The sequence below is a fragment of the Elephantulus edwardii genome, unplaced genomic scaffold (genome assembly GCF_000299155.1).
Source record: "Elephantulus edwardii isolate Elephantulus edwardi_28Jun2011 unplaced genomic scaffold, EleEdw1.0 scaffold00007, whole genome shotgun sequence".
NCBI lineage: Eukaryota > Metazoa > Chordata > Mammalia > Macroscelidea > Macroscelididae > Elephantulus > Elephantulus edwardii.
This window is the reverse complement of record NW_006399757.1, coordinates 1,657,344-1,683,905: the sequence shown is the minus strand read 5'-3', so window position 1 is coordinate 1,683,905 and position 26,562 is coordinate 1,657,344. Positions and strand designations below refer to the sequence as shown.

At 40.0% G+C, this 26,562-nt stretch overlaps 1 protein-coding gene and 1 pseudogene across 3 annotated transcripts in view; both read left to right on the top strand.

Moving 5' to 3' along the window:
* The window catches only part of SLC25A13 (solute carrier family 25 (aspartate/glutamate carrier), member 13), a 220,490-nt gene that overhangs the window by 78,124 nt on the left and 115,804 nt on the right, over positions 1-26,562 (top strand). For 2 of the 3 annotated variants that reach the window (XM_006880228.1, XM_006880227.1), the window contains exons 4-5: positions 1,203-1,318; positions 24,458-24,597. In XM_006880228.1, the coding sequence (XP_006880290.1) occupies positions 1,203-1,318; positions 24,458-24,597 (256 nt within the window). The remainder of the gene's footprint in view (positions 1-1,202; positions 1,319-24,457; positions 24,598-26,562) is intronic. The other variant, XM_006880229.1, reaches the window with a different exon arrangement.
* Positions 20,372-20,948, top strand: LOC102865442 (annotated as a pseudogene).

Genomic DNA, 26,562 nt, shown 5'->3' with positions numbered 1-26,562 from the left:
GCATGCACATGTGTTCTCTGGGTAAGATATATTAGAAATAATGAAATGTTCTATCTCCTACAGACATTCTTGGTTTCTTCCTCTCTGTATCCTTTAGAAACCTGTTGTTTCTTATGCTATCATTTAGATATTTGAATAGTTATTTCACAGAGTAGAGATAAAGAATAATTCTTTTATGGAATTATTAAGGAAAGCTTTTATGGATTATTTTACTCCTTGGAAAGGTAAAGGATAACTTGGGCCTTCTTACTCTTCTGGAAACTTCCCATAGACTTGACCATGCCACCACCTTACTTAAAGACTTTAAATTTCTCCTTGCTTCCAAAAGACGAACTTTTCCTCCAGGACCATCTTTGATCCTCTGGTTCAGATTTCATCCCACAGTGCTTTCTTTTATGCACTACTCTGCTATTCAGATGAGATGAATTGCTCACTATTTTCCTTCTATGTGCTTCACCTTTCTCAGGTGCACCTTTCTGTAGGCATGTCTCCTGCATAAATATCCTCCCTTCTGTGCCCATTAATTCATACTTGATTTTACTCATTTCAAGACCAGTTCAAGTTCCATTGCTGCCACAAAGATTTCTTTGATTACTGGCCAGAGTTCCGCTGTATTGTATTGGACCCTGCCTTATGATCTGTCTTTCCTGTACACTGCCATTTATGAACCAGTGTTGTCTATCACTACAGACATTAAGTGTTTGGGGGGTCATGTTTCATATCAGATGTATCTGTATTTCCCTGCTTTCCTCTTATAATAGCCTTGGTTCAGTTTACACATGGTCACTAGATCTAGTAATGAATATTTGCAAACTGTTTTTACATGTCTTGTAAGTATACTGATGTTTTGCTATTATTCAGTCACATCTTTAATGAGTTCAAGCTTTAATTCTGAAATTCAACAGCATGCCTGAAGGAAGGTTGAGATCTGAAAAATAAATATTAGGCTAAATAGCTACATTGAAAATTATAATGCACATGTCGTGTTTCACTCTTTCCTTAAAATTGTCATGTATTTATGTTCTGTGCATTGTTCTTTTAGTCCACTGTATGTCCACTGTATGTAAAAGGGAATTTTACATGTAAGTATTTTAAAAATAGAATAGTCTCTTTAGTGGTGATATTATGTGTATATTTTTACATGCTTTCATTTTCCATAAGCTACTGACTTTATTATGCTTTGTCTATGTTTTATGTTGCAGATTAATATCTTTTCAAGAATTTGTAGCCTTTGAATCTGTCCTGTGTGCCCCCGATGCTTTGTTCATGGTGGCCTTTCAGTTGTTTGACAAAACTGGCAAAGGAGAAGTCACTTTTGGTAAGGTCTGTGAGTGGTGTGTGTACCAATGTAAGCGTGGATATCTGTGAGCATTTTTCTCTGTTTGTTTCTACGGAAGTGTGTAGAGATGCTTTTAAGAATAACCATATCCCTCTTTTTTATTTTTTCTTAAACCATATCCCTCTTAACAGTGATGCTTCTGTGTTTCAGTGTTTCTTTTGAATGTTTTCCTGTTTTTTGTTTTTTGTTAAAAAAAAAAATCTTGACTTAGTGAACTTGAGATTCTGGTTTAATTTTTAATTTTAATATCAAATCTTTAACTTGCTGTTCTGTATTACTTTCATTGTGTCAGTGAACTACCTCTCTGAGTGAAGCATGACTTTTGCAAAATTAGACTTGCGTGCAAGAGATTTGGTTTGCTGTGTGATGCATAATGCTATGCTCAGACACCATTGGCTATGGTGGAACCATGGTGGACCATAACAACCTCTGTTTCAAACTCCTCGCTCCGTGCTCTTTTGATATGATGAGGTTATTATGTAAAATTAGATCAACTAGGGCAGATACAAACTTTTATATGCTTACCTAGTTTGGTTTTACATCTCCTTAAGTTCAGATTCTTAATATATAACTCTTTAGGATAATTTTAGTTGATGTTTTTCTTCTTCTTCTTCTTCATCACCTCAGTTTTCTTGGCCACCAATGTAAGTACAACTTTTCAGTGGAACATCAATTTCTTATCTCAGTTCCAACTTCTTACTTTAAAAGAAAACAAAAAGCGTTAAGCTATTTAAGTAATACCTGAGCAGTCAGTTAGCTGGTGGTGGTGGCTTTGGAAGTAGAAGCCAGTTTGTTGAAATGTTAGGATAAATCCTCTTCCTATCCGCCCACTCCCATCCCTCCTCCAAGCCTCCCCTGCCCCAGATGAACAAAGTCAGCCTGTGTGTTTGTGTGCCTTCAGTGCTGGTAGCATAGGAGCTCTCTCTCGCTCTCTTTCTTGTCTCCTTGCCTTCCCCAGAAAGTCTGGATAGGAGGCATGGGAGAGCTGGGTGGGAAGGAGGGAGGAGGACTGAGGAATTGTCTTCAGAGGTTTTCTTTGATTTCAGTACACCCTTGCTGGTGTGGAGTGACAGCAACGTCATTGACAGCAGTCCTATCACACCACAAGGCCTGACAGGGGAAATAAGTGGGAGACTTTTTTCGTGCAGGAAGAAATGTGTCTACTAGTGTGTTAAAAGACAGGATTATGCCACACAGCATGCTATAAGAGAGATGAATCATCTCTGTGTTGTAGAAAGTACATTTGAATGAGAGCTCTTACTAGCTACTTCTTGGCTGGTGTGCAAATAATTTCAGCTTTGTTTTCTTCACCTATAAAATTGAGATAATATCTACCTTACATTAAAGATCTATTGCCAATAAAGGTGTTGTCTAGAAAACAAAGGCCTTTATGAAAATATTACTAAAAGCAATAGCTTGAGGGATCAAAGAAGCATTTCCTTTTGTTGGATGTGTGAGAACATGCTTTGTTCTTTGGGCCAGTTAGCCATTAATTTGTCAACCATCTGTTGTATGTTGAGCACTCGCCCCTTACTTGAGGCGTTAAAGAGATTGGAAACTCCAGTTTTTTACTTCAGAGAGTTATTTGTGTTGAAGACCTCAACACACACACACACACACACACACACACAGAATCAATTGTAAAGCAATTCTGTTAGGTCATCAGTTGCATATGATTGTTGTAGGAGAAAGTACAGTCTTTTCTTCCAATACCAGGCCTCCTTCCATGGGTAATTTCTGTCAAGGTTGGACCATCTCACAAAACATACACAGACTATGTTTGGTGTCTGTTTGTGATGATATGATAAATTCATCATCCCTTGGTGATCATAAAATGTGTACTTGTATGAGGGTTGCAGAGTGGAGTATATTTGGGGTGGGGGAAGGGTGGGGGTGTGCGGGGGGATTGTGTACCAATGAGGGGGTTTTGCTTTTGCTTTTCAAGGAGAGGAGTGAATGGGGGGGAGAAAAGTGCAACAATGAGTGAATGGAATTCCATAATCTCTGTAGATGTTCTTTGAAATGAAAAAAACCAAACAAACGTGTACTTGTCTTTTCTAAATGGTCACTTGCTGGTTAGGATTGACATGGAAGCCAAATGCACAGTACATAGCAGAACAGATAAGCAAATGAACAAGTAAACCATGTCCAGGCACTGTGGAGAACTGAAAATACTTGTGTCTTCCTAAAAATTCATCATGGCATTTAAGGTACCAAGTTGAAAACTGGGAATTAGAAAGAAAGAGAACCTAACCTAATCAGTCCTGTTGTGTAGAAGAACCATGGTATCGTGAGTGCCATTGAGTTGCTCTTGACTCACAGGGATATCACATGACAGAGAAGAATGGTTTACTAGGTTGTAATCTTTTGAAGTTCTGGTCTCCAGGTCTTTTTCCTTGGATTTCTGGCTAAGTTGGAGACTCTGGATAGGTTCAAATTTCTATCTTTTTTGTTAGCAGCAAGTGTTTAACTGTTGCTCTGCCAAGTTTCCTAATACAGTATTAAGAAAATGAAAACCTGGGTCCGTGAGTGGGCTGTGATACATACAATAGAATGATCTTCTCTGGTTGCTCCCTTAGCTCCATACAAACCAGAACGACCCATTTCCATTTCAGAAAGTTATCTTGCGCCATGTACACCTTTGGAATGGGATAAATCTGGAAAAGGCGAGAGAGGAAACGGCTCCTTTTTTACCTTCCAGATTGATAGAGTCATTTCTGGTGATCATGAAGTGAGCATGGTGCGGAGGATCATCTAGGTTCTTCCTGGGGCCCTAGGAAAGGCCTGGTAAGTGGCCTCTGGAGCCCCCATGCCCCACAGCTTAACATTTTATCAAGAGTGAGAGCGGTTACAGTTATCTGTTTACATATTGGATTTCCACCTGGTGGTTGTTTGATGTGGTGGTTCTGTAACTAAGCTCAGTACGCACCAGTGTCTGTCAACAAGCTGTCGTGTTCATGCCCTGACTCACACTGGTTCTGATAAACACTAAACAAAAATCAGATGGAGCAAGGGGTAGATAATCAAGGGTCACATTTCAGTGAAATTATGCCCTGTTTCTCTGAAGACTTGTTTCTGTTTACCGTATTTTCATGTCTGGATCACTCGCTCTCTGTTTGCCAAAATGAAAAGATCTTGATTAGGCCAATTTTGTAACTTTGATTTCCAGTTCATTATAGTTTCCTATTTCCTTTGAGGGAAAACTTGCCTCCAATATTCCTGCTTTCACATTTGGTATCTGATGCTTAAGAAGTGCATTTTGAGATATCAACAGGTGTATAATGGGATATCCATATAAGTTATAAATTCTAGATAATAATTTGTGGTGAAATTTGTGTGGTGAAGAGTATTTTGTTGTGAAAGTTTCCATTTGCATTTGGAGTGTATTTTATATGACAGTAAAGAGCCCCGGTGAGAGTGGTTGAAGCGCTCAGTGACAAACTGAACAATCAGTGCGTTCAGTCCCGCCAGCCTCTCCGCGAGAGAAAGATTAAGAGTCTGCATCTTCAAAGATTACAACCTAGGAAACCCATTGCAGCTTTTCTACTCTGTCCTGTGGAGTCAGCTCGGAGTTGACATTGACTTTATTGGCTTATTGAGTTTTTTTTTTTCTTATATTTTTTGAAGTACAGTGTCTTGAAATATAGCATGCATGCAGAAATATTTGTTGTTGTTGTTGTTATGTGCCGTCGAGTCGTTTGCGACTCATAGCGACCCTATGTACAACAGCCCTAAACCGTGCTCTATCCTGTGCCAATCTCATTGCCTCTGACATACCCATCCCGATTACCCCAGTCACTGAATCAATCCACCTCATAGAGGGTCTTCTCCTCCTGTGCTGTCCCTCCACCCTCCCAAGCATGATGTCCCTCTCTAAAGACCTGTCTCTCCTTATAGCATGCCCAAAGTATGTCAGACGAAGCCCCAGAATCCTTGCCTCCAAGGCGTAGCCTGGTTTAACCCTCTTTAGGATGGATCTGTTTGTTTTCTTGGCAGTCCGTGGTACATTCAATACTCTTCTCCAGCACCACAGCTCAAAGGTGTCAGTTCTCCTTCTATCCTTGCTAGTCATTGTCCAACTCTCTGATGCATAACAAGCGATTGCAAAGACCATGGCCTGTATCAGGCGCCCCTTAGTCTCCAGAGAGACACCGTTGCTCTTGAGTACTTCAGAGAGGTCCCTAACTGCAGACTTTCCCATCGCAATACATTTTTTGATTTCCTGGCTGCTGGTGCCAAGAGTGTTGACCGTGGAGCCGAGCAAACTGAAGCTGTGAACAATCTCAATCTCTTTGCCATCCATCCTGATGCTACCAATTGGTCCAGTGGTGAGAATCTTTGCCTTCTTGACATTGAGTCTCAGTCCATACTGAAGATTGCAGTCCTTGACCCTCTGCAGTAAGTGCATGAGGTCCTCAGTTTCAGCAAGCAGGGTTGTGTCATCTGCATAGCGCAGATTGTTGATAGATCTTCCACCAATCCTAATGCCATGCTTCTCCTCATAGAGCCCAGCCTCTCCAATAATTTGCTCTGCATACATGTTGAAAAGGTGTGGAGATAGGACACATCCCTGGTGTACACCCTTTCCAATTTATATCATTTATATAAAAAATGTATATCAAAACCGTATATAATAAACTACATCTTGATGAATTTTTTACACCTGTTTTACCACTGTCCTGATACAAAGAGAATGGTACCAGCACTCCAGAAGTCTTATCCCAGCTATTGTCACTCACCGCTGTTGGTAACAAATGTTATCTGTCACTATCGATTGGTTTTGCCTCTTTTGAATTCAAGATAAGTAGAACCTTACAGAACACACTCTTGAGGTCTGGGTTCTTGTTCCTGAGCATTTTGTTTGTGAGGTTCATCCACACTTTTTTGTTTTGTTTTTGGGTTTTTTTGATTGTGTGCCTTCAAATCAGATCTAACTGGCACAAGAGGAGATTGCTCTGCCTTCTCTAGTGGAGCATCTGGTGGATTCAAACCATGCTCCTTCAAGATTGTAGCACAACTTCTTACCATTAGGCCACCAGGGCTCCCTTAATCCACATTTTAAAATGTAACATTTACTCTTTTGTCTTTGTTGTGTAATATTTTGCTGTATAATGCTATCATGACTTATTCTTATACTCTGATTGCCTAGTGGTAAGGAATTGTGCTGTCAACTCAAAGACACATGGTGTGAATACACCAGCTGCTCTGTGGAAGAAAGATAGATGATGCAATTTACTGTTTTTAAAAAAAGAAAGATGCCATTTACTCCTCTGAAAACCCACTGGAGGATCAGCTGTAAGTTGGTCCCAACTGGATGGCATAAAACAATAGCAGCAAATATCCCACTGCCCCACCTTACCCACCCCAGAGGTGCTTGTTCATAGTGCAGAGACTCCTAATGCAAGTTGGAGCCTAAGAAATTGGACTTTTCTAGTCCTAGAACCTGAAGGGATGTTCTCCTAGTTAAGTAATGATTGCTGTTAAGAAACCCTTTTGCCAGTGGTGATAATATGGTTAATAAATTTCATTACGATTGCCAGTATTTATTGAGTAGTTGCCTGGTACCAGCGCAGCTTTAGTGTCCTAGTCCATGGAATGTTGCACTGGTAGCCAAAGTTCATGCTTCTCCAGTGGTTCTAATCCACTGTTAGTTCCATGGGAGACAGATGGCTGGGCTCCCCTCCTGTTAAGATTTACAGCGTCAGAAATCCAAAGGAAGTTTGCTGTGAATCAGATCTGACTTGATGAGCCTGATATGAGAACCAGGCACAAGACAGCATATGATCAGAATTTTTTAATATGATCTTATTTTAGTTTCATAACAAGTTATGAGTGGAAGGAGGAGTGGCATCCACTTCCATAATAGCTTGCCTCCGGAAACCCTATGAACCTAGAGAGAGGAAGAAGGGCACTCAGGTGTCGAGGACTCTCCTTCATAGGGTCGTTATGAGTCGCCTGCGACTCGACGGCACTTAACAACAATAGCAACAACAAGCGAATGAAGTAGTGCTGTTATCTCTATTACAGATGGGGAAAATGAGGACTAAGAATGTTATAAAAGTCTGAGTTCCCACAGCTAATCATAGTTTCTGAAGGAATATGCTGGAATCTAGTAAGGCATGACTCCAAAATGTAGGCTTTTCGCTGTCTTACTTCTAAGACGCCTGCCTGGGTGCAGGAGTCAGGCAGTGTGTAAGAAAGATTTGAGGTAAACCTTGTTCAGGTCTTGAGAGGCCAAGTTGCTTACTTTTTTTTCTTATGTTCATGAGGCCAGTTCCATTTCTAATTCTTCTCACAGTTTTCCAAGTCCAGGTCCTACTGTAGCAGGATGTAGGTATAATACCCATAGCTGCTTTGGAGTTGGCCTTTCAGGGATTCCAGTGGCTCTTTGTCATGATGGGATACAGAAAGCCAGATTGTGGTTATAGAATAGAGTAGATGAGGTGATTGTTAGAAAGCTCACAGGGCCATGCGGCAGGATCTGGGTCAGTGAGCACATAATCACACTCCCCTTGGGCAGCTGTTGGCCCTTTCTCCATCTGTTAAGAGATTCAGTCACCATTGTTACCAAACCCCTGATCTGTGTAAGGTACTACAGTAGGTGTTGCCTTCATCAAAGGTGAGACCCAGATCCATGTTTAAAGGAAGAGACCATCTTCCTGGTATATAAGAGAATTCATGAAGGGAACCCAGAGTCATGCAAAGATATTCACATTCAGAATGCTCCCTGGAAGTCAAATAAAAAGAAGAGGGTTTCAAATAGAGGAGACTTTAGTTACAGTGGGATACTTATGGGGAGGAGGGAGGAGAGTAACTGTCCCAGGGCAAAGGAATGGCTGTTTCCCACATTCTGAGGCTGGAATGTGCTTGGTGTCTTTGAGGAACAGCAAGAAAGACCGTGAAGCTGAAACTGTTTGAAGCAGAAGGGTTCTTGTAAGAAAAGAAAGCACAGAAGTAATGACTCTGATCAAGTGGGGTCGTTCAGATAAAGGTGAGGAGTTCTGCTTTATTGTAAGGGACCGGGGGCACCAGTGTGGGGTTCTGAGCAGAGGAGTGCCATGATCAGCTTTATATTTTTAAAGTATGCTGACTATTGTGCTGAGAATAGCCCACAGAGAAGCCAGGGTAGGAAGAGAAAGAACAATTAGGAAACTTAAATAATCTAAGTGAGAAGTGAAGCTAGTTTGGATCAGGGTGGGTGAGTAGAGGAGTGAAGATGGTGAGAATTGCCTGACTTCTGTAAATTTGAAGGGCGAGCCTGGTTTTCTGTTGATTGGATGTGAGAGAGCCAAAGAAATCTCCAGTGTTGTTGGTTTGATTTCAGCCCATGGTGAGCGTCTATCCTAGGCTATAAATCTTTGAAGGAGGAGACTACCTCATTTTTCTTCAATGCAGTGGCTGATGGATTTGAACCATTGACCTCTCAGTTATCAGCCAAACATGTAATACAGTATATTTACCAGGGCTCATTCAGGCAAGGGGTGGGGCGGGGAAGAGGCTTTAGAAATGACTTCAAAGTCTAAGGACAGGCCAGCTGGAAAAGAGCCAGTTTTATTAATAGTGTAGCTATGATGGGAGACCTGCAGTGGGAGGGGATGGAAAGTGGGAAGAACAGGAGCTCCCTTTGGGAGGGTTACTTTGATATGGATTGTGCACCTGAAAAAAGGATGTCAGCTAGCATTTAGATATGGTGGCGTTTGGGAGAGTTTGGGGAATTATCAGTAAGTTGCTAGTGTTTAAAACCATTGAGCTGAGTAAGCTCAAAAAATGATTAGAGGCATATTGTGAATGCTTACTGTAGTGTAGGACTGAAGATAGTGAACAGGACTGAAGAATTCTTTGCTTCATAATATTAAAGAGAGAAAAAAAGCCAACTAGTGAAATTCAGGGTAATGTCACAAATTATACTCTATAATGGAAGATGAAGTAAGTGGGTAGACGGGTATGGAGACACTCTGAGCAGACCATGAGGAGCAAGTGATGATTTTAAACTCTGAGGTGTTGTGATATGGACTGTAGATTTATTGCAGGAGCAATCAGAATTCTGGGGGTCTGCTGGCAGTAATCACTTGGGAGAGGTTACATAAATCATGTCTCTGGATACCTCTAGAGATATTTCCAAGAATCACTTTATGTAATTTGGCTCCTAATTTCATCGTGGAATGAGAGGACAGTCAGAAGAAACTAAGAAGAAGTTTCACTGCCAACCCAAAGGCACAAGATTTGAATCCACTAGCTGCACCACAGGGGAAAGATGAGCAGTCTCCTCCCCTGTGACTTAGTGCCTCTGAAAATGCAGTGGAGGGTCAGCTAGGATTGCATCTGATTCAGCAGCATATAACAACAATAAGGTAGAACCTATTGAGTTTGTTCTGCAAATAATGTGGTATTGCACACTCTCAGAGAAGGAAAGTAGCATCATTTTAACCTTTAAAGTATATTGACCATTTACTACATATCAACCACTGTGCAAAGCATTTTACATGTAATTTAAAACAAGGAAAGATGAGAGTCCTTGTTGAAGAGATAATTGAGTTTCTCTTTGAATCGATGTAAAACTTTTGAAAATAGTCTCTCTCTCTGTGTCTCTCTGTCTCTCTCTCTATATATAAAATATTGACTATGTAAATATTCCTACTGATATTTTTTACTTATGGTGTCTATAGTAGGTGACAACAATAGGCACATACTTTGAAAACATACTGAGTGAAATAAGTCAGTTATGTGCGAGATACCTCCTCTTTTTGTCTCAAAGTTATGGTTTGACTTTGAAAATTCATGTAGCTTAAGTAAGATTCCATAGCACTCCCTTAGCTTAAGATCTTAAGTTATAATCCCCACTCCCTCAAGTAATAATAGTGTGTATTTTCCTATTCTGTTTGTCTATTTATTTTTCATTATGGTGAACACAATTTTTAAAAAACATCTTGATGCCTATCTAAAAGGTCTTATTTGTAGTATATAACCATAGGGCTCAGTTTCATTATGCAGCATTGCTAGTGAGAGTAGTGATGATGTGGGTGAAGTTCTGAACTTTTCCTTGAACTTGAGGTTAAGACAAGGGCGCTCCACCCTGCGGTCCTGAATACCTACTCAAGATTCTATGAATTGGCACAATCCTTTTTTAAGCTTTCATCTAATTGCATCTAATTGACTGTTTCTTTGGGGGAGAAACCACCAAAAGATAAGACAACTTTTGATAGAGGAGCAGTTGAACTAGTGAATATATTTTATTTAAGACTTTTCCAGCATTATCATTCAAAACACTGGTTATAGAGTAGTTTTTGTAAGAGTTTTAAAAATTGAAATGATTATTAATCTTTGGGTCCATCCTCAATTTGAAGGGAGAGAATGGAATCATAGAGTATAATATACGGTACTAACAGTCTTTGTAAGGACACTTGAAATAGAAAATATGCAGATAATATAGCTGAGAGAGAATATGTGAGAAGAGGCATTATTTGGTGAAAGTTTTTTTGTTAATAATATTTGAGAGACTAAACGGACAAATAGAAACAAATAAGGGGTTTTTTTTTTCTGATTTAGATGTTTCACAAAAATATTTTGGAGAAAGAAACAGACTGTCCTACAGTTGATTTTATTTTTGACACTGAGCATAGCACACACACACACACACACACACTCCAATAGAAAATGAGAATTCCAGATAAGGACAGTATGAGTTTTGAAAGTAAATAACGCCAACATTGATGAGAATTGTGGCATGCGTGGGCACTGAGTATCTTGTCAGAGATCCTAGAGACTATTCAGAAGCTGTTCCAGTTCATTGGGTCAAAAATCCACTATTTGCGAAAAGCTAAATACGGATTTGCACGATTGACCATAATGGCTTCAATTTTGAAAGATAGTAGTATCAGAGAGCACTTCCAGTTGGTGGGATAATTTGAGAATTGTCCATGCTCAAATGGCTAAAATATTGTACTTTTTGCTACTTCATCACTCCATTCTAAAAATGGGAGGGGGGGCGGGGGGAAAGCAGGCCTGTTGAGAAGGTGGAAGAATGTCAATTGGAGAGTAAATCACAATAACTGTGTGAAGCCACTCCTTAGTTAAGTACTGCCTGAAGGTTAACCATTCTTTGGGAGACTGTCAAGAGTGTGGAGGAGCTGAGTGTGTGTGGGGGCCTCGGGAGGGTGGGATGGGTGAGTAAAGGGAGAGTTGGGGTGTAAAGGGAAAGGAAGTGGTGAAGGGTGGAGAACACTTGGGAATAAGAAAGAAAATGTAGAGAACAGAATGCGAGGAATAAGTTCAGAAACTTGGAGCCTTGGGAAAATTTGACTATTTTAAACTGTACTGCTCATTTAAAAATAGTAAAATTATACCATTATTCTTTCAGTATGAGGGGAGATAAAAATACAGTTTTTCTAAATTGGAAAATTTGCTGTAATCTTGCGGCTAATGACTGATTTCTTCCAACAGTTGCAAGGCAGAGTTGCTCTGATAGGTTGATAAAGGAAACAAAATCAGGAACATATTGGAAGTTCTCAGAGAAAATTATAGTTTAGGTATATGTTGGGGGTGGATAGTTAGACATTTTAATTGAAATAAAACCGTTTTACACTAATATGGGATCACTGTGGGTGTACATTTGTAGTACATCTGCTTTTGAAGCATGTAAGTAGGGTTAAATGTATGTTAGTGCTTTTGCAAGAAATTATTTTTGATAACATGCGTCTAAGGCAACTAGCTGAGGAAATTGGCTTTTTAAATAATACAGATATTATCTTTGTATTTAAAGAATGCAAAGTCTTTGTATTTTTTTAAGGAGCCTTGTTGGTGCACTGGTTAAAGGCACTCAGCTATTAACAGAAAGCCTGGCAGTTCAAATCCACCAGCCCAAATGAGGCAGTCTGCTTCTGTAAAGATGAACAGCATTGGGAACCCTGTGAGACAGTTTTTCTCTGTCACATTATGTTTTTACGTGCCATCGAGTTGGGACTGACTGATAGCTGGCCCTCTAGTGGGTTAAGCAGGCTGTAAATCACGTGGGAGGATATTGCCCATCTTATTCTGCTGAGTTGCTAGTGGATTTGAACCACTTGTCTTTGGGTTGGCAGGACAGCTCCTTACCCGTTCATTAAGGCTCCAGAGCTCGTGTTCTATGGGGGCCCTGTGAATTGGACTCCAAACAACAGTAAAGAGTTTAGTGTTGGAATTTTTAGGACTCTAGATAATTTTTTTGGTTAAGAAGTTTTTGGTAGAAGTTTTTGGTTTCCTTTTCTTTAGTGGTGGTGAACGGTACCAGTAATTATTGACAAAATATGATTAAAGAACTCTTTTGGAGTGTGACTCTTGTGGCGTGTCACATCTGGAGAGTGACCACATTCTCGTATGTACCTCCACACACCATTGTAAAGGACCAGCCTTTGATATTGGGGAAGGCTGCTAAGAATTTTTTTTTCTTTTTACCAGTCTATCTGCTAGGTAGATTGAAAGCATCTGCTGGCATCTCTGCCGTTGATTTAATTGATATATGCACTAGACAGTATCTAATGTTGAATATCTGCCTGCATTTATCTTTCTGTTTTTCTTTGTTTGCCTACATTCACTATGATGACTTCAATAATGTATTAATCTTGAAGATTTATAGATCTGCTGGATTTTAGAGTAGGAGCGATTCTTACAGTAAGGCAGATCATGGGGGGTGACTGGCAGGAAGTAGAGTGGTGGTGGCTGTGTCTCACTGTACCATGTGTTAAAACTCAGGACACCATGGCTTCACTCAAGATCTCATGAATCATTATTTTTGGGCATGGGATTTGAAGGAATGCATTTTGAACAAATTTTCCAAAGAAACAAGGCTCCTACTGCTGTTGACGATGGCTGGTCTAGCTTTCGTCTTTTTTTTTTTTTTAATGGACGACAAAGCTCTCAGAAGGGAATGTGACTGGTATCAGAGAAACCATGGCTCTGTCTCTATCACTTGAAGAACAGTGTACTTTCCATGATGTTACACAGTGTCAAATCCCAGACATTTCCTCCCTCTCCACATCCAGAACTGGAAGAGTTTTCAATTACCTCTAATTTTTGTATCCACCTACACCATATATGACTTCTACCTAATACTGAGCTCAATTTACCTTTGTATGTGAGTGGTATATCTGTGCGAATGCTTAGATTTTGAAAGATACTTAACACCAGTGTGCCTACATGTTCAGAATAATAATAAAAATAATAAGAGAGTTTGCCAGTGCGTACAGAGAACTCAGTTTTAATGAGACGGACTGTGAGTGTGAAGTACTTCTTCTGTACTTACTGTTTTAATGGCGCCCATTTTCCCCCTAGAACTTCTTTGAGCAAGTCTGAATTGTAGCCAGAATACTTCTTTCCTCTTCAGACCCTTAACTGTGATTAATATAAAAAGGCACTTGTCAAAAGGGTTTGAAATGGCAACCTTGATATTGGAGCATATGGCAGTAGAGATAGGTCTGCATCCACTTACTCCATTATGTTATTTAACTTACGAATTCAACAATTTGTCTTTTGCTCACTGCTTAAAGGATGGAGGCCTTGTAAGCTGTTGTTAACCATATCAGCAGGGTGGAATATTATTTCCCTTTTAGCGAAACCACAACTTTCTCTGAAGATTTAGCACACATTGGAGAAAGTACCCTGGGAAGCTGCTCGGAGATGGAGTGCAGCCGTGTCAGCAACGCACTCTTTGCCACGGAGAGGGTTTACTTTCATGTTGAACAGAAACACCCCCTTTGTGTTTATTGTATTAATAGAATTTTTAGAATCCATGAGAGCGATTATGGTTCAGTGTTTCAAATAATATGGCTTGATGAATCTTTATTATCTTAATGGGAAATTCCTTTTCATTGATTTGCAGCTTCAGAAAAGGAATCTTTCTTGAAATTAAAGTGCATTAATTTAGTTATTCTGTATGAAAACAAAAATGAACAAAGTTAAAATTTGCATAAGTGAAGACCTTGATGATGTTAGATTACAGTGCACCAGAGGTTAAGAAATGAGAGCCCACAGACTTGTGAAAAGCAAATTCAGTCTAACCACTTAATGGCATGTGCAAGTAATTTGCCAATTAAATATTTCTAGTATCTGAAAGATCTTCAAAGTAAAGAGTGGAGGTTCTTAATTTTTCATAATTTCCATACTTTCAAAAACGTAATAGGGAGTTACTTAGTTTTTGAACCGTTTTCATTCAGAAATTTAATATGTGGGCTAAAGAAAAGATAGATTTTAAATATTTCATGAAAACTGTTGCTTTCTGAGAAATGTCTAATCTGTCATACTTCCAAATAACCTTATGCCAGGGTGTTTTTTGTACCATCTGTAAATATTTAGTGCCTCAATGACAATTTTTATTATAATTAAAGAGAATTCAAGATACTAAAGAGCTAAACAGAAGATTTCAAAAAGCAGCACGGGGTGATAAAGTAAAATATTACAATGAAATGTGTAAGGAGCTGGAGTCAGAAAACCAAAAGGGTCAAACTCACTCAGCATTTCTTAAGATCAAGGAAATGAAGAACAAATTCAAACCTCCAGTTGCTATAATCAAGGATGCTTTAGGCAGCATATTAAATGATCCAGGAAGTATCAAAAGAAGATGAAAAGAATATGCTGACTCATTGTATCGAAAGGAATTGGCAGACACAGAAGAATTTAATGAAACAACATATGAGCAAGAGCCTATGGTGATGAAGGAAGATCAAGCTGCTTTGAAGGAACTAGCAAAAAATAAGACCTCAGGAATTAATAATTTACCAATTGACATATATCAGCTAACAGATGCTGCCCTAGATGTGCACACCATGTGTCAAAAATCTGGAGGACAACCACTTGGCCAACTGACTGGAAGAGATCTATATTTGTTCCCATTCCAAACAAAGGTGATCCCACAGAGTGTGGAAATTATAAAAAAATATCATTGATTTCACATGCAAGCAAGATTCTGCTGAAGATTATCCAAAAAATGACTGGAATAACGCATCAGCAGAGAGCTGCCAGAAGTCCAGACTGGGTTTAGAAGGGGTTGTGGTACTAGGGATATTGTAGCTAATGTTAGATGGATCTTGACTTAAAGCAGGAAGTACCAGAGGAATGTCTATCTGTGCTTCATTGATTGTGCAAAGGCGTTTGACTGTGTGGATCATAACAAACTGTGGCTGACTCTGAGAAGAATGGGACTCCCAGAACACTTAATCGTGCTAATGCAAAAATTATACTTGAACCAAGAGGCAATTGTCAGAACAGAGCAAGGAAACACTGCATGGTTCAAAATTGGGAAGGTGTACTCCAGGGGTGTGTCCTGTCTCCATACTTTTTTAACCTGTATGCAGAACAGATCATCCGGGAGGCTGGGCTCTGTGAGGAGAAATGCAGCATCAGGATTGGTGGAAGATCTATCAACAATCTGCGTTATGCAGATGACACAACCCTGCTTGCTGAAACTGAGGAGGACCTGAAGCGCTTGTTGCTGAGGGTCAAGGGCTGCATCCTCCAATATGGATTGAGGCTCAATATCAAGAAGACAAAGATTCTCGCCACTGGACCAATTGGTGGCATCAGGATGGATGGTGAAGAGATTGAGATTGTTCACAGCTTTAATCTGCTTGGCTCCACAATCAACACTCTTGGCACCAGCAGCCAGGAAATTAAAAGACATATTGCGATGGGAAAGTCTGCTGTTAGGGACCTCTCTAAAGTACTGAAGAGCAACGGTGTGTCTCTGGAGACTAAGATGCATCTGATACAGACCATGGTCTTTGCAATCACTTGTTATGTGTCAGAGAGCTGGACAATAACCAGGGAGGATAGAAGGAGAATTGATGCTTTTAAGCTTTGGTGTTGGAGCAGAGTATTGAGGGTACCATGGCCTGCTAAGAAAACAAACAGATTCATCCTGGAGAGGGTTAAACCAGGCTGCTCCTTGGAGGCAAGGATTTTGAGGCTTCATCTGACATACTTTGGTCATGTTGTAAGGAGAGACAGGTCCTTGGAGAAGGACATCATGCTTGGGAGGGTGGAGGGACAGCGCAGGAGGGGAAGGCCCTCTATGAGGTGGATTGATTCAGTGACTGGGGTAATTGGGATGGGTGTGTTGGAGACAGTGCGGTTGGCACAGGACAGAGCAGAGTTTAGGGCTGTTGTACATAGGGTCGCTATGAGTCGCAAGCGACTCGACGCCACATAACAACGACAACATTCCGTTGTAGCATTTATTTTCAGTCACCTGCTATGTTCAGAATGTTTTGTTGAGCCCAATTAGTTCTAGAATCACCGAGGTAATAATCCCCGTTGGACAAGCTAAAGGAAAGGAGGCCGAATAAGTAATGACATCAGTTGCTTACTATTGTGTAGTAGTAAGAGACAGATCTCAGTTTCTTTATTTTTTAAAAAAACCGAACTATAAATTGTGATAAAATTATATATATAACAAAATATATGTTGTTTCAACCTTTATTAACATGTATCATTCACTGACAGCATTCATTATGTTACATAACCGTCACTACTATTCACCTCTAAAATATCCCCCCTCCCTGTGAAAATTCTGGGCCTCCAAAGGAATGGTACCCCTTTCAGTCCCTCCGTACAGCCCCTGGTAACAAGAAATACACTTTGGCCTCTGCATCTGCCTAGTCTAGATATTTTATCTACGTGAGATCATGCCACCTTTGTTCCCTTTGTGCTTGGCTTCATGCAGGTATTTTCTGAATTTCTTGATGACTTCAACATTCAACCATGTATCAGAACCTCATTTCTATTTATTGCTGAGTAATACCTATGGTACATGAATATCACATTTGGTTTATCCCCTCATCTGTTTTTGGGCACTTAGAGTATGCCTGCATTTTTGCTTGTTTTATTCATTCTTCTGCATTTTGGCCATTTAGATTGTTCCCTCTTGTGACTAGGGTAGCAATGTGGCTTGTTTTATAAGTGTCTTATGTCTTGCTTTTGATTCTTAAGGATATATACCTACCTAGGAGGGGAATTGCTTGGTTTTTATATGGAAATTATATGTTTCCTATTTTGGGGAACTGCCAAACTTTTTCACAGCAGCTGTGCCATTCTACACTCTCATCAGCAATGAATGCTTGAGGGCTAAGTTTCTCCACACACTTGCCAACTCTTCTTCTCTTAACCCAACCAAAATAACAAACAAATATGTCTTTGAGAGGGGGCAGCCAATGTGCACTTTGGAGGCAAGATGAAGCTTTGCCTCACATACTTTGGACATGTTGCTCAGAGGTGGGTATTCCTTGAAGAGGGACATGATGCTAAGAAAGGTAGAGAGTTGGCAACGAAGAGGAAGACTCTCGACCGGGTGGATTGACACAGTGCCCACAGTGAGCTCTAGTGTGTCAGGAAGTGTGAGGATGGCACAGGATATGACTAGGTTCCGATCTGTTGTTTGTAGGGTCACTATGGGTCATACTCGACACCATGGCCCTCAGCAATAACAACAACAAGTGAGGATCAAGATTTGGTTTGCATGATTAATAACATTGAACATCTTTTCACATATTCCTTGGTCATTTTTGTATCTTCTTTGATGATATATCTCAGCTTTTTTGTGAGAACACTTTTCTTGAAATACAATTTTCATACCCTATAACTCACTCATATTCTCTGAGAAGAATGGGAATCCCAGAAAACTTGATCATGCTAATGAGAAACCTATACTTGGACCAAGAGGCAGTCGTCAGAACAGAACAAGGAAACACTGCATGGTTCAAACTTGGGAAGGGTGTATGCCGGGGATGTGTCCTGTCTCCATATCTTTTCAACCTGTATGCAGAACTGATCATCCAGGAGGCTGGGCTCTATGAGGAGAAATGCGGCATGAGGATTGGTGGAAGATCTGTTAACAATCTGCGTTATGCAGATGACACAACCCTGCTTGCTGAAACTGAGGAGGACCTGAAGTGCTTGCTGCAGAGTCAAGGACTGCAGCCTCCAATATGGATTGAGGCTCACTGTCAGGAAGACAAAGATTCTCACCACTGGGCCAATTGGCAGCATCAGGATGGATGGTGAAGAGACTAAGATTGTTCACAGCTTGAGTTTGCTTGGCTCCTCAGTCAACACTTTTGGCACCAGTAGCCAGGAAATGAAAAGATGTATTACCATGGGAAATTATGTTGTTAGGGACCTCACCAAAGTACTGAAGAGAAATGGTGTCTCTCTGGAGACAAAGATGTGTCTGATACAGGCCATGGTCTTTGCTATCACTTGTTATGCATTAAAGAGTTGGACAATGACCAAGGAGGATAGAAGGAGAATTGATGCCTTTGAGCTGTGGTGCTGGAGAAGAGTATTGAGGGTACCATGGACTGCTAGGAAAACAGACAGATTCATCCTGGAAAGTGTTAAACTGGGCGACTCCTTGAACGCAAGGATTCCGAGGCTCCGTCTAACATACTTTGCACATGTTGTAAGGAGAGGCTGGTCCTTGGAGAGGGACATCATGCTTGGTAGGGTGGAGGGACAGCGCAGGAGGGGAAGGCCCTCTATGAGGTGGATTGATTCAGTTACTGGGGTAATCGGGATGGGAGTTTCAGAGACAGTGTGATTGGCACAGGACAGAGCAGAGTTTAGGGCTGTTGTACATAGGGTCGCTATGAGTCACAAATGACTCGACAGCACGTAACAACAACAACATAAGTTAGAGTGCACCATTTAATGGTTTTTAGTATATTCACAGAATTATGCAGACAGCTTTGATATCTTTATCACTTCAACAAGAAGTCCATACTTTGTAAATGTTTAATGTCTCTAAAAAATTTCTGGTCATTTTCAGAATATAATTTTTGGACTTCTTTTGTTATTTTAAGGGTGCTTTGGTGGCATAGTCCTTAGGGATTTGTAGTGCTGACCTAAAGGCTGAACCTTTTTGGTAGTTCAAGCCTACCAGCAGTTCTGAGAGAAAGAGGGGCAGTTTCCTCCCATAGGACTTACAGCTTCCAGAACCCCACTGAAGAGTCAGCTATGGATGGGCTCTACATTAATAGTAATGAGTGGGTGGTTTATCAAGTAAGAATGGCTTAATAGTCTATGATACTTGAATATCTAAGCCTGTGATACTTGAATATTTAAGCCTCTGTTAGGTAAATCAGGAGAGTAAACAAACTAATTGTACAGAATATGTACTAAGTGGCCAAATAAAGAACTGCAGGTCTTTTTGTTAATTTGTTTCCAGCACAGTCTCATGGCCAACTGTTCTTCCCGCAGCAAATGTGTCTTCCTCATAAATGTAGCATTAAATTCTTGGAGTTTGACAAAAGAATTTGTTTTTGGCAAATGATGCCAATATCCGTGGCTGGAGCAGGGCATTACTCAGGTGTCTTTGGTACAAAGGGCTCTCACTCTTAAGCCATTTAAAGATAAATATCCTTTCTTTGATTTTCTCTTTACTGAAACACTTCTTCTCAGTTCAGGTCATTTGAATAAATCTTTTACAGCCTCTTAGTGCCGGATCCAGTTTCACCTTCTCCCAGAAGTCTTCCTTTCCTATGTCTATACGTGCTTTCCTCTTTTCTTTGTCATGAGATTCGCTTACACTTTAGCACTTGATAGGGGGACCTTGGATGTTTTGATTAATTATTGTGGATTCAGTAGAGCAGGGAGCTGTGATGGCATACTGGTCAGGAATTGCACTGCCAGTGCAAAGGCACATGGTTCAAATCCACCAAAGGGTGAGCAGTCTCTTGTGCAGTTAACTGCCTCTGAAAACCCATTGGAAGGCCAGCTTTGGGTCGATTCTGACACGACGGTACACAACAGCAACAACAGCATGGATTTACTGATTAATTATTGTGGGTTCAGCACAGCACTATGCCCACTCTCCACAGGACCTACGTGCTCGTAAGCTGTGCTCCTTCGAAGTTGATAGCTAGTTACAGAGCGGAGTGAGGAGGCTGCGTCTGGCTCCCGCTCTCACAGCCATTGTAGTACATTGAGCTCCATAGAGACAGCACCGTGCCAGGCAGAGCCAGATGGCACTGGGAGACTCTGTGCCTCGCGGACGAGAAATAACTAACCATGGGCAAAGGAGATCCTAAGAAGCCGAGGGCAAAATGTCATCGTATGTATTTTTCGTGCAAACCTGCCGAGAGGAGCACAAGAAGCACCCAGATGCTTCTGTCAAGTGTTCAGAGAGGAGGAAGACCATGTCTGCTAAAGAGAAAGGTAAATTTGAAGACATGGCAAAGGCGGACAAGGCCCGTTATGAGAGAGAGATGAAAACCTATATCCCTCCTAAGGGCGAAACAAAAAAGTTCAAAGATCCCAAGAGGCCCCGTTCGGCTTTTTTCTTATTTTGTTCTGAGTATTGCCCCCAAATCAAAGGCGAGCACCCTGGCCTTTCCATTGGTGATGTTGCGAAGAAGCTGGGAGAGATGTGGAATAATACTGCTGCCGATGACAAGCAGCCCTATGAGAAGAAGGCTGCTAAGCTGAAGGAGAAATACAAGAAGGATATTGCTGCATACAGGGCTAACGCAAGCCTGATGCCGCAAAAAAGGGAGTTGTCAAGGCCGAGAAAAGCAAGAAGAAGAAGGAAGAGGAAGAAGATGAAGAAGATAAGGATGAAGAGGATGACGATGATGATGATGAATAAGTTGGTTGTAGCGCAGTTTTTTTCTTGTCTATAAAGCCTTTAACCCCCCTGTACACAGCTCACTCCTTTTAAAGAAAAAAAAAAATTGACATGTAAGGCTGTGTAAGATTTTTTTTTAAACTGTACAGTGTCTTTTTTTTTATAGTTAACACACTACCGAATGTGTCTTTAGATAGCCCTGTCCTGGTGATATTTTCAATAGCCACTAACCTTGCCCGGTACAGTATGGGGGTTGTAAATTGGCATGGAAACTTAAAGCAGATTCTTGTTGGTGCACAGCACAAATTAGTTATATATGGGGATGGTAGGTTTTGGTTTTTTTTCATCTTCAGTTGTCTGATACAGCTTTTACAAAATAATTGTTGTTCTGTTAACTGAATACCACTCTGTAATTGCAAAAAAAGAAAGAAAAACAAAAAAAAGTTGCAGCTATTTTGTTGACACTCTGAATGCTTCTAAGTAAATACTATTTTTTTATTAGAAAAAAAATGAAATTGATAGCTAAGATTTATCAGTCTTAAAATAGCTGCTATCTTAGATTAGCTTAGAAGCTGGTCACTGGGACCATCTTCTCGGGTTCTCTGGTCAGCACCTGGCCCAACTCCACCGAACAGTGGGCACATAGACGGTGGGGTCAGTGCTTGCCATTGGAGTTGCTTTGTGGCAGCCCTGTAAGTGGGTTTTGTTTCCTCATTACTGTATCCCATGAGCTCATCTGGAGATTGTTCTCCAGTTCTCCATGATGCTTTTATTTGTTGTGAAGGGGTGTTAAAATTGAGAAAGATACGAATCTAACTCTTCTATTTATCTTTAAGATATCCCCCCACCCCGAAATGTTATCTAATTCTTTGTATCTGAAAAATTTGAATTTAGGTGCTGTTCAAATACATATTCTTGAACCCTAACACAGTAATATGGCTGGGGTTTTAACACACTAGACTGATGAGGTTTTTTTGTATTTCACTGAACTATTAGGGCAAGATTATTGAAATAGCTTCTCAGTAATATATAATTGGTGCCATAAGTATCAACACTACTGTGTTGAACCTGTTGTACTGTTATAAACCTTTTTGATTCATTTAAAATCAGTCACTACTCAGAGCATAAATAGTACATGTCCCGCATAATGCTCACCAACAGAATGGGGAAAATGAATGTGAGAAATAAAGCTTTTGCTTCCAAGGAAGGAGATGGTACCCTACTTCAAAAGAATATATATGCAATGAATAGGTGTGTACACATGCATGCATACATAGTAGATAGACATAGTTTTAAACAGATTATCAATTGCCAGTATCAATACAATTGTCAATGTCAGTTTGATGAACTTTGATCTCTTCAGTTACTTCACATGCATGTGAAAGCTGCACCGTGAGAAAGAAAGAGGACCTGGTACATTCACATGATGATGCTGGGACAGAATGTGCAGTAGACCACCAGAAGAACAACTAGTTCAGTCTTTGGAAAAATATAACTTGAATGCTCCTTAGAAGAAAGGCTGGCCAGCGTCTGCTTACAGTGGCCATGTCATCAGGAAAGACCAGTTGCTAGAGAAGGTCATCATGTTTGGTAAAGGCTCAGCAGAAAGGAGGAACATCTTCAGTAAGGTGAATTGACATAGTTGCCTCGTCAGTGAACTCACATATATCACACATCATAGAGCTAGCCCATTCTTCATATTCTGTAGAAAGTCACTAGTAGTTGGAGCTGATTTAAAAGCAACTCACAAATATGACAAGAGAGAGAATGGAGACTTGTCAGTTTTCGTATCAGATAGAGTTCTATACTTACAGTGACCAAATTCCTCTGTGTTACTTCAAGCAGACATTCACATGAGAGGCCAGCTGTTTGCAGTGGCAGCTCATGTGTATAACCAATACAGCACACTTAGCACATGGCAAATGCCCAAGAAAATGTTTGCTGCTGGTATTAGGAATAGGGTTTGAACTCAAGGTATTTGAATTGTAGTTTTGGCATTTCTTCTCAGATGTGTTAGAACTGGAGGGAAATTTGAAGAGTGGTCCCTCCTACTTTACTGACCCTCCTCGATTAGACTCACTGTCTGGTTTTGGTTTGTTCAAATCTTGATGCTTGAGTCACTTTTTCTCGTGCCCTGTTTTGTGTCTTTTTTTCCCTGAAGGCAAGAAGACAGAATAAATACAAGGAAATTGAGGATTGAACTTTAAAACTTTTATTTTATTGTCCCCCCCTGGGCCAACCTGAGGTTTTCTGCCACCTTTTATAAAATTTATAACCAGCATAATTCTGATTTTTACTGCTTTCTCTGTGCAAATACACACCCAGCCTTTTGCTGATGGCAGCATTACTGCTTCTTCATGGCAAGACTTAAACATTTTCTGGAAACTTTAAAAGCATGGAAGAAAAACTTTGTGGGTGTAATGGGGGTGGAAATAGGAAATTGGGGAAAATTGTAGAAACATTTGCCAAGATTTCTGGCATCCTTTGGAGATCTAAAAAACTCTTCCCCCCTTTTAAAAATTATTTTTAATAGACACAAAAGGGGTAGGGAAAGGTGTCAGGCATACTTTGTCATAAAAATAAGGCGGCTTGGTAGATGTATTTAAAGATGTGAAAGCAAAGGGGAAAAATCACTAGTATAATAATTCACCTTCTAAACACCCTTTTGGGAATAGAAAACTAGCATACTAAAAAATGAAGCTTTAGAAATGTTTCATATTCTTCCCCTCCCTCACTCTGAATCCTCTGACCATTTTTAAGCAGAGGTTAAAAGTGGTGATGAATTAGTAACTAGTATATTTGGTAACTCATTTTGAAAGGGGATTGTTTGGACAATCTGACAATTTCCTTTGAACTCTACAAGTACAGTGCAAAGTTAAAGCACTGAGCTGCTGCCCTTTCTGTCCCATCTCATTTTTTGTCAGGTGTTACTTTGATAGATTGCTGGACTTTTAAAATCTCAAGTATAGGATTAAGGATGTTGAATGTGAGCTTTACATTTTTGTCTGACTAATTTTCTAAACTATGCCCTTTCCAAAAAATTTGTGGTGGTAATTCTGACTCAGTGTTGCTCAACAACAGCAATTTGATTAAAGTCTATATTTAAGAGATGTGTAGTATTTATGTGTGTGTATCTGTATGTATATTTGTGTCCTGCTACTAACAATTACATTCTCTCCTCTGGGTTTAAAATATGTCAATATATGTTGAGTTAAGACAAATAAGGTTATTTGTAATATTATATTTACATAAGTTTGATGTTTCATTAAATGAGATAATACTTCCTAAGGTCTTTTAGATTTTTCTTTCTTTTGAAGTAACACTTTGATTTCTCCTTCAACCTCCATGTTGCTTTGGTTGGCTTATTAAGTTTGAAATCCTGACCAATTCTTTAATTTCTGCCATGGTTTTATAATCTCTCTTTGTGTATTTGAAATGGACTTAGGAAAGAAATATTTGTTTAATAACATTTTGTAAGGAACAACCTGACTTTTGTTTTAATTGGCTTTTTCCCCCCTCCCTCCCATTAGAGGATGTGAAGCAAGTTTTTGGACAGACCACAATTCATCAGCATATTCCATTTAACTGGGAATCAGAATTTGTGCAGCTACATTTTGGAAAAGAAAGAAAACGACACTTGACATATGCAGAATTTACTCAGTTTTTACTGGTAAGTCTGACTTTTAAAAAGTTTCAAATAAGAAAGCCTGGATTAAATTGGGTGCAAAATGTTAATAGCTTTGACTGGAGCCTGAACTCTGATTTACTGTTCTTCCCCTGGTCAAACTAGAGTATTGAATGTACCATGGACTGCCAAGAAAACAAACAGATTCATCCTGGAAAGGGTTAAACCAAGCTACTCCTTGGAGGCAAGGATTCTGGGGCTTCGTCTGACATACTTTGGGCATGTTGCAAGGAGGGACAGGTCCTTGGAGAGGGACATCATGCTTGGGAGAGTGGAGGGATGGCGCAAGAGGGGAAGACCCTCTATGACATGGATTGATTCAGTGACTGGGGTAATCGAGATAGGTGTGTCAGAGGCAGCACGATTGGCACAGGATAGAGCAGCGTTTAGGGCTGTTGTACATAGGGTTGTTATGAGTCGCAAGCGACTCGACGGCAGATAACAACAACAACAATAGAAACTATGGAAAGAAATGTAGTCTTAAACATGTTCAAGCTTCATGAACTTGATTAAGATCCCATAAGTAAGAAGCTCAGTATTGGAACTTGGACTCCTTTCACTATTATTTTCAACATTCCTTCTTTTTTCCTTTGAGAAGTGAGCACATATCAGATTAGCATCTGTCTAAACTAATGCTTCAGTAGCAGAAATGCTATAAATGGTTGGCTTTAACAAACAAATTTATTTTCCCACAATTTAGGAAGCTGGAAGTCTGCATTCAGGGCATTCTTTCTCTTTCTTGCCTCTGGGAAAATGTGTCTTTGTCTCTTTTGTTCCTCACTTTCTTGGTGATCTTCATGTGACCTGGCATCTATTTCCCTGTAGTTGTATTTCCTTGCTTTTAATTGGCTCCATTTTTTTGTATGTGATGGTGATTTAAGACACACTTTACACTAATAGTGCTCATAACAAAGAAAACTCATTCTCAAATTAGATAATAGCCACAGAGTTAACACATAACACATAATTTTGGAAGGCATAGCATTCACATTTATCACTGTTGTGGGGCAACACTTCATCATAGAATCATTTCCTCTTAGGCTTTCTAGAGTTCTAAGGCATTGAGTCTAAACATAACCACTTATTGGAATCACTCAACAAACTCAACTTTTGGCCAGTGCACTGGAACCACCTCATGGTCGGTTTTTAGAGGCTGTAACTCTCGTGGGAGGATTTTGCCCATCTTTCTCCCCATAGAGCGGCTGTTGCTATCAAACCACCAGAGAGAACTCAGCCTTTGAGCTAGTAGTGCAGCTCTCTGTGGACTACACCACCAGAACTCCCTCGTGACTGGAATTACTAGGAGCTTTAAAGAACACTTGTCTGGGAGGTCTCCCTGTGGCCATTTCCCATTCATAATCTTCCATTCCAGAGGAGTCACTCTGATTTCTGATGACATTGTCTGACTTTGCACTTATGAAAATGGAATTATGTAATTTAAAATAATTCTGTTGTCGGAGTCCTACCTCTCAAGACTTGATTGAATGAACGTTAGGGTATTTAAAGCTTCATTTGTGTTTCTAGTAGTGTATCCAATTAGAGAAGCATTGTTCTAAAAGCAGTTGTTTTCATATCCCAAAAGCTGATTCTTGGGAAAGGTGGCTGTATTTCTGGGGTACAGCTTCCCTAATCCACTTCCTCTGGCCCATCTCTCCTTGCATCCTCTGATTACCACCATGCCCTTGGTCCACTGATGAGACCAACATCAGAGCACCAGAAAAACAGGATTACTGTTGCATTTTCCTCCTTAAAAATTATTTTAAAGATGTTTCATTTTGATGTTAACATTTATTCACTAGAGGCTTATATCTCTGTCTTAGCCTGTATAATAAGCCTTTCTTTTTGAAACAGTATGCCTTCCTATTTCTCTTACCAAAAATAATTTTTTTTCTTTCTATAATTATATTTTATTAATTTTCATAAACATTTACAGAGATTTTGGGCTTCCAC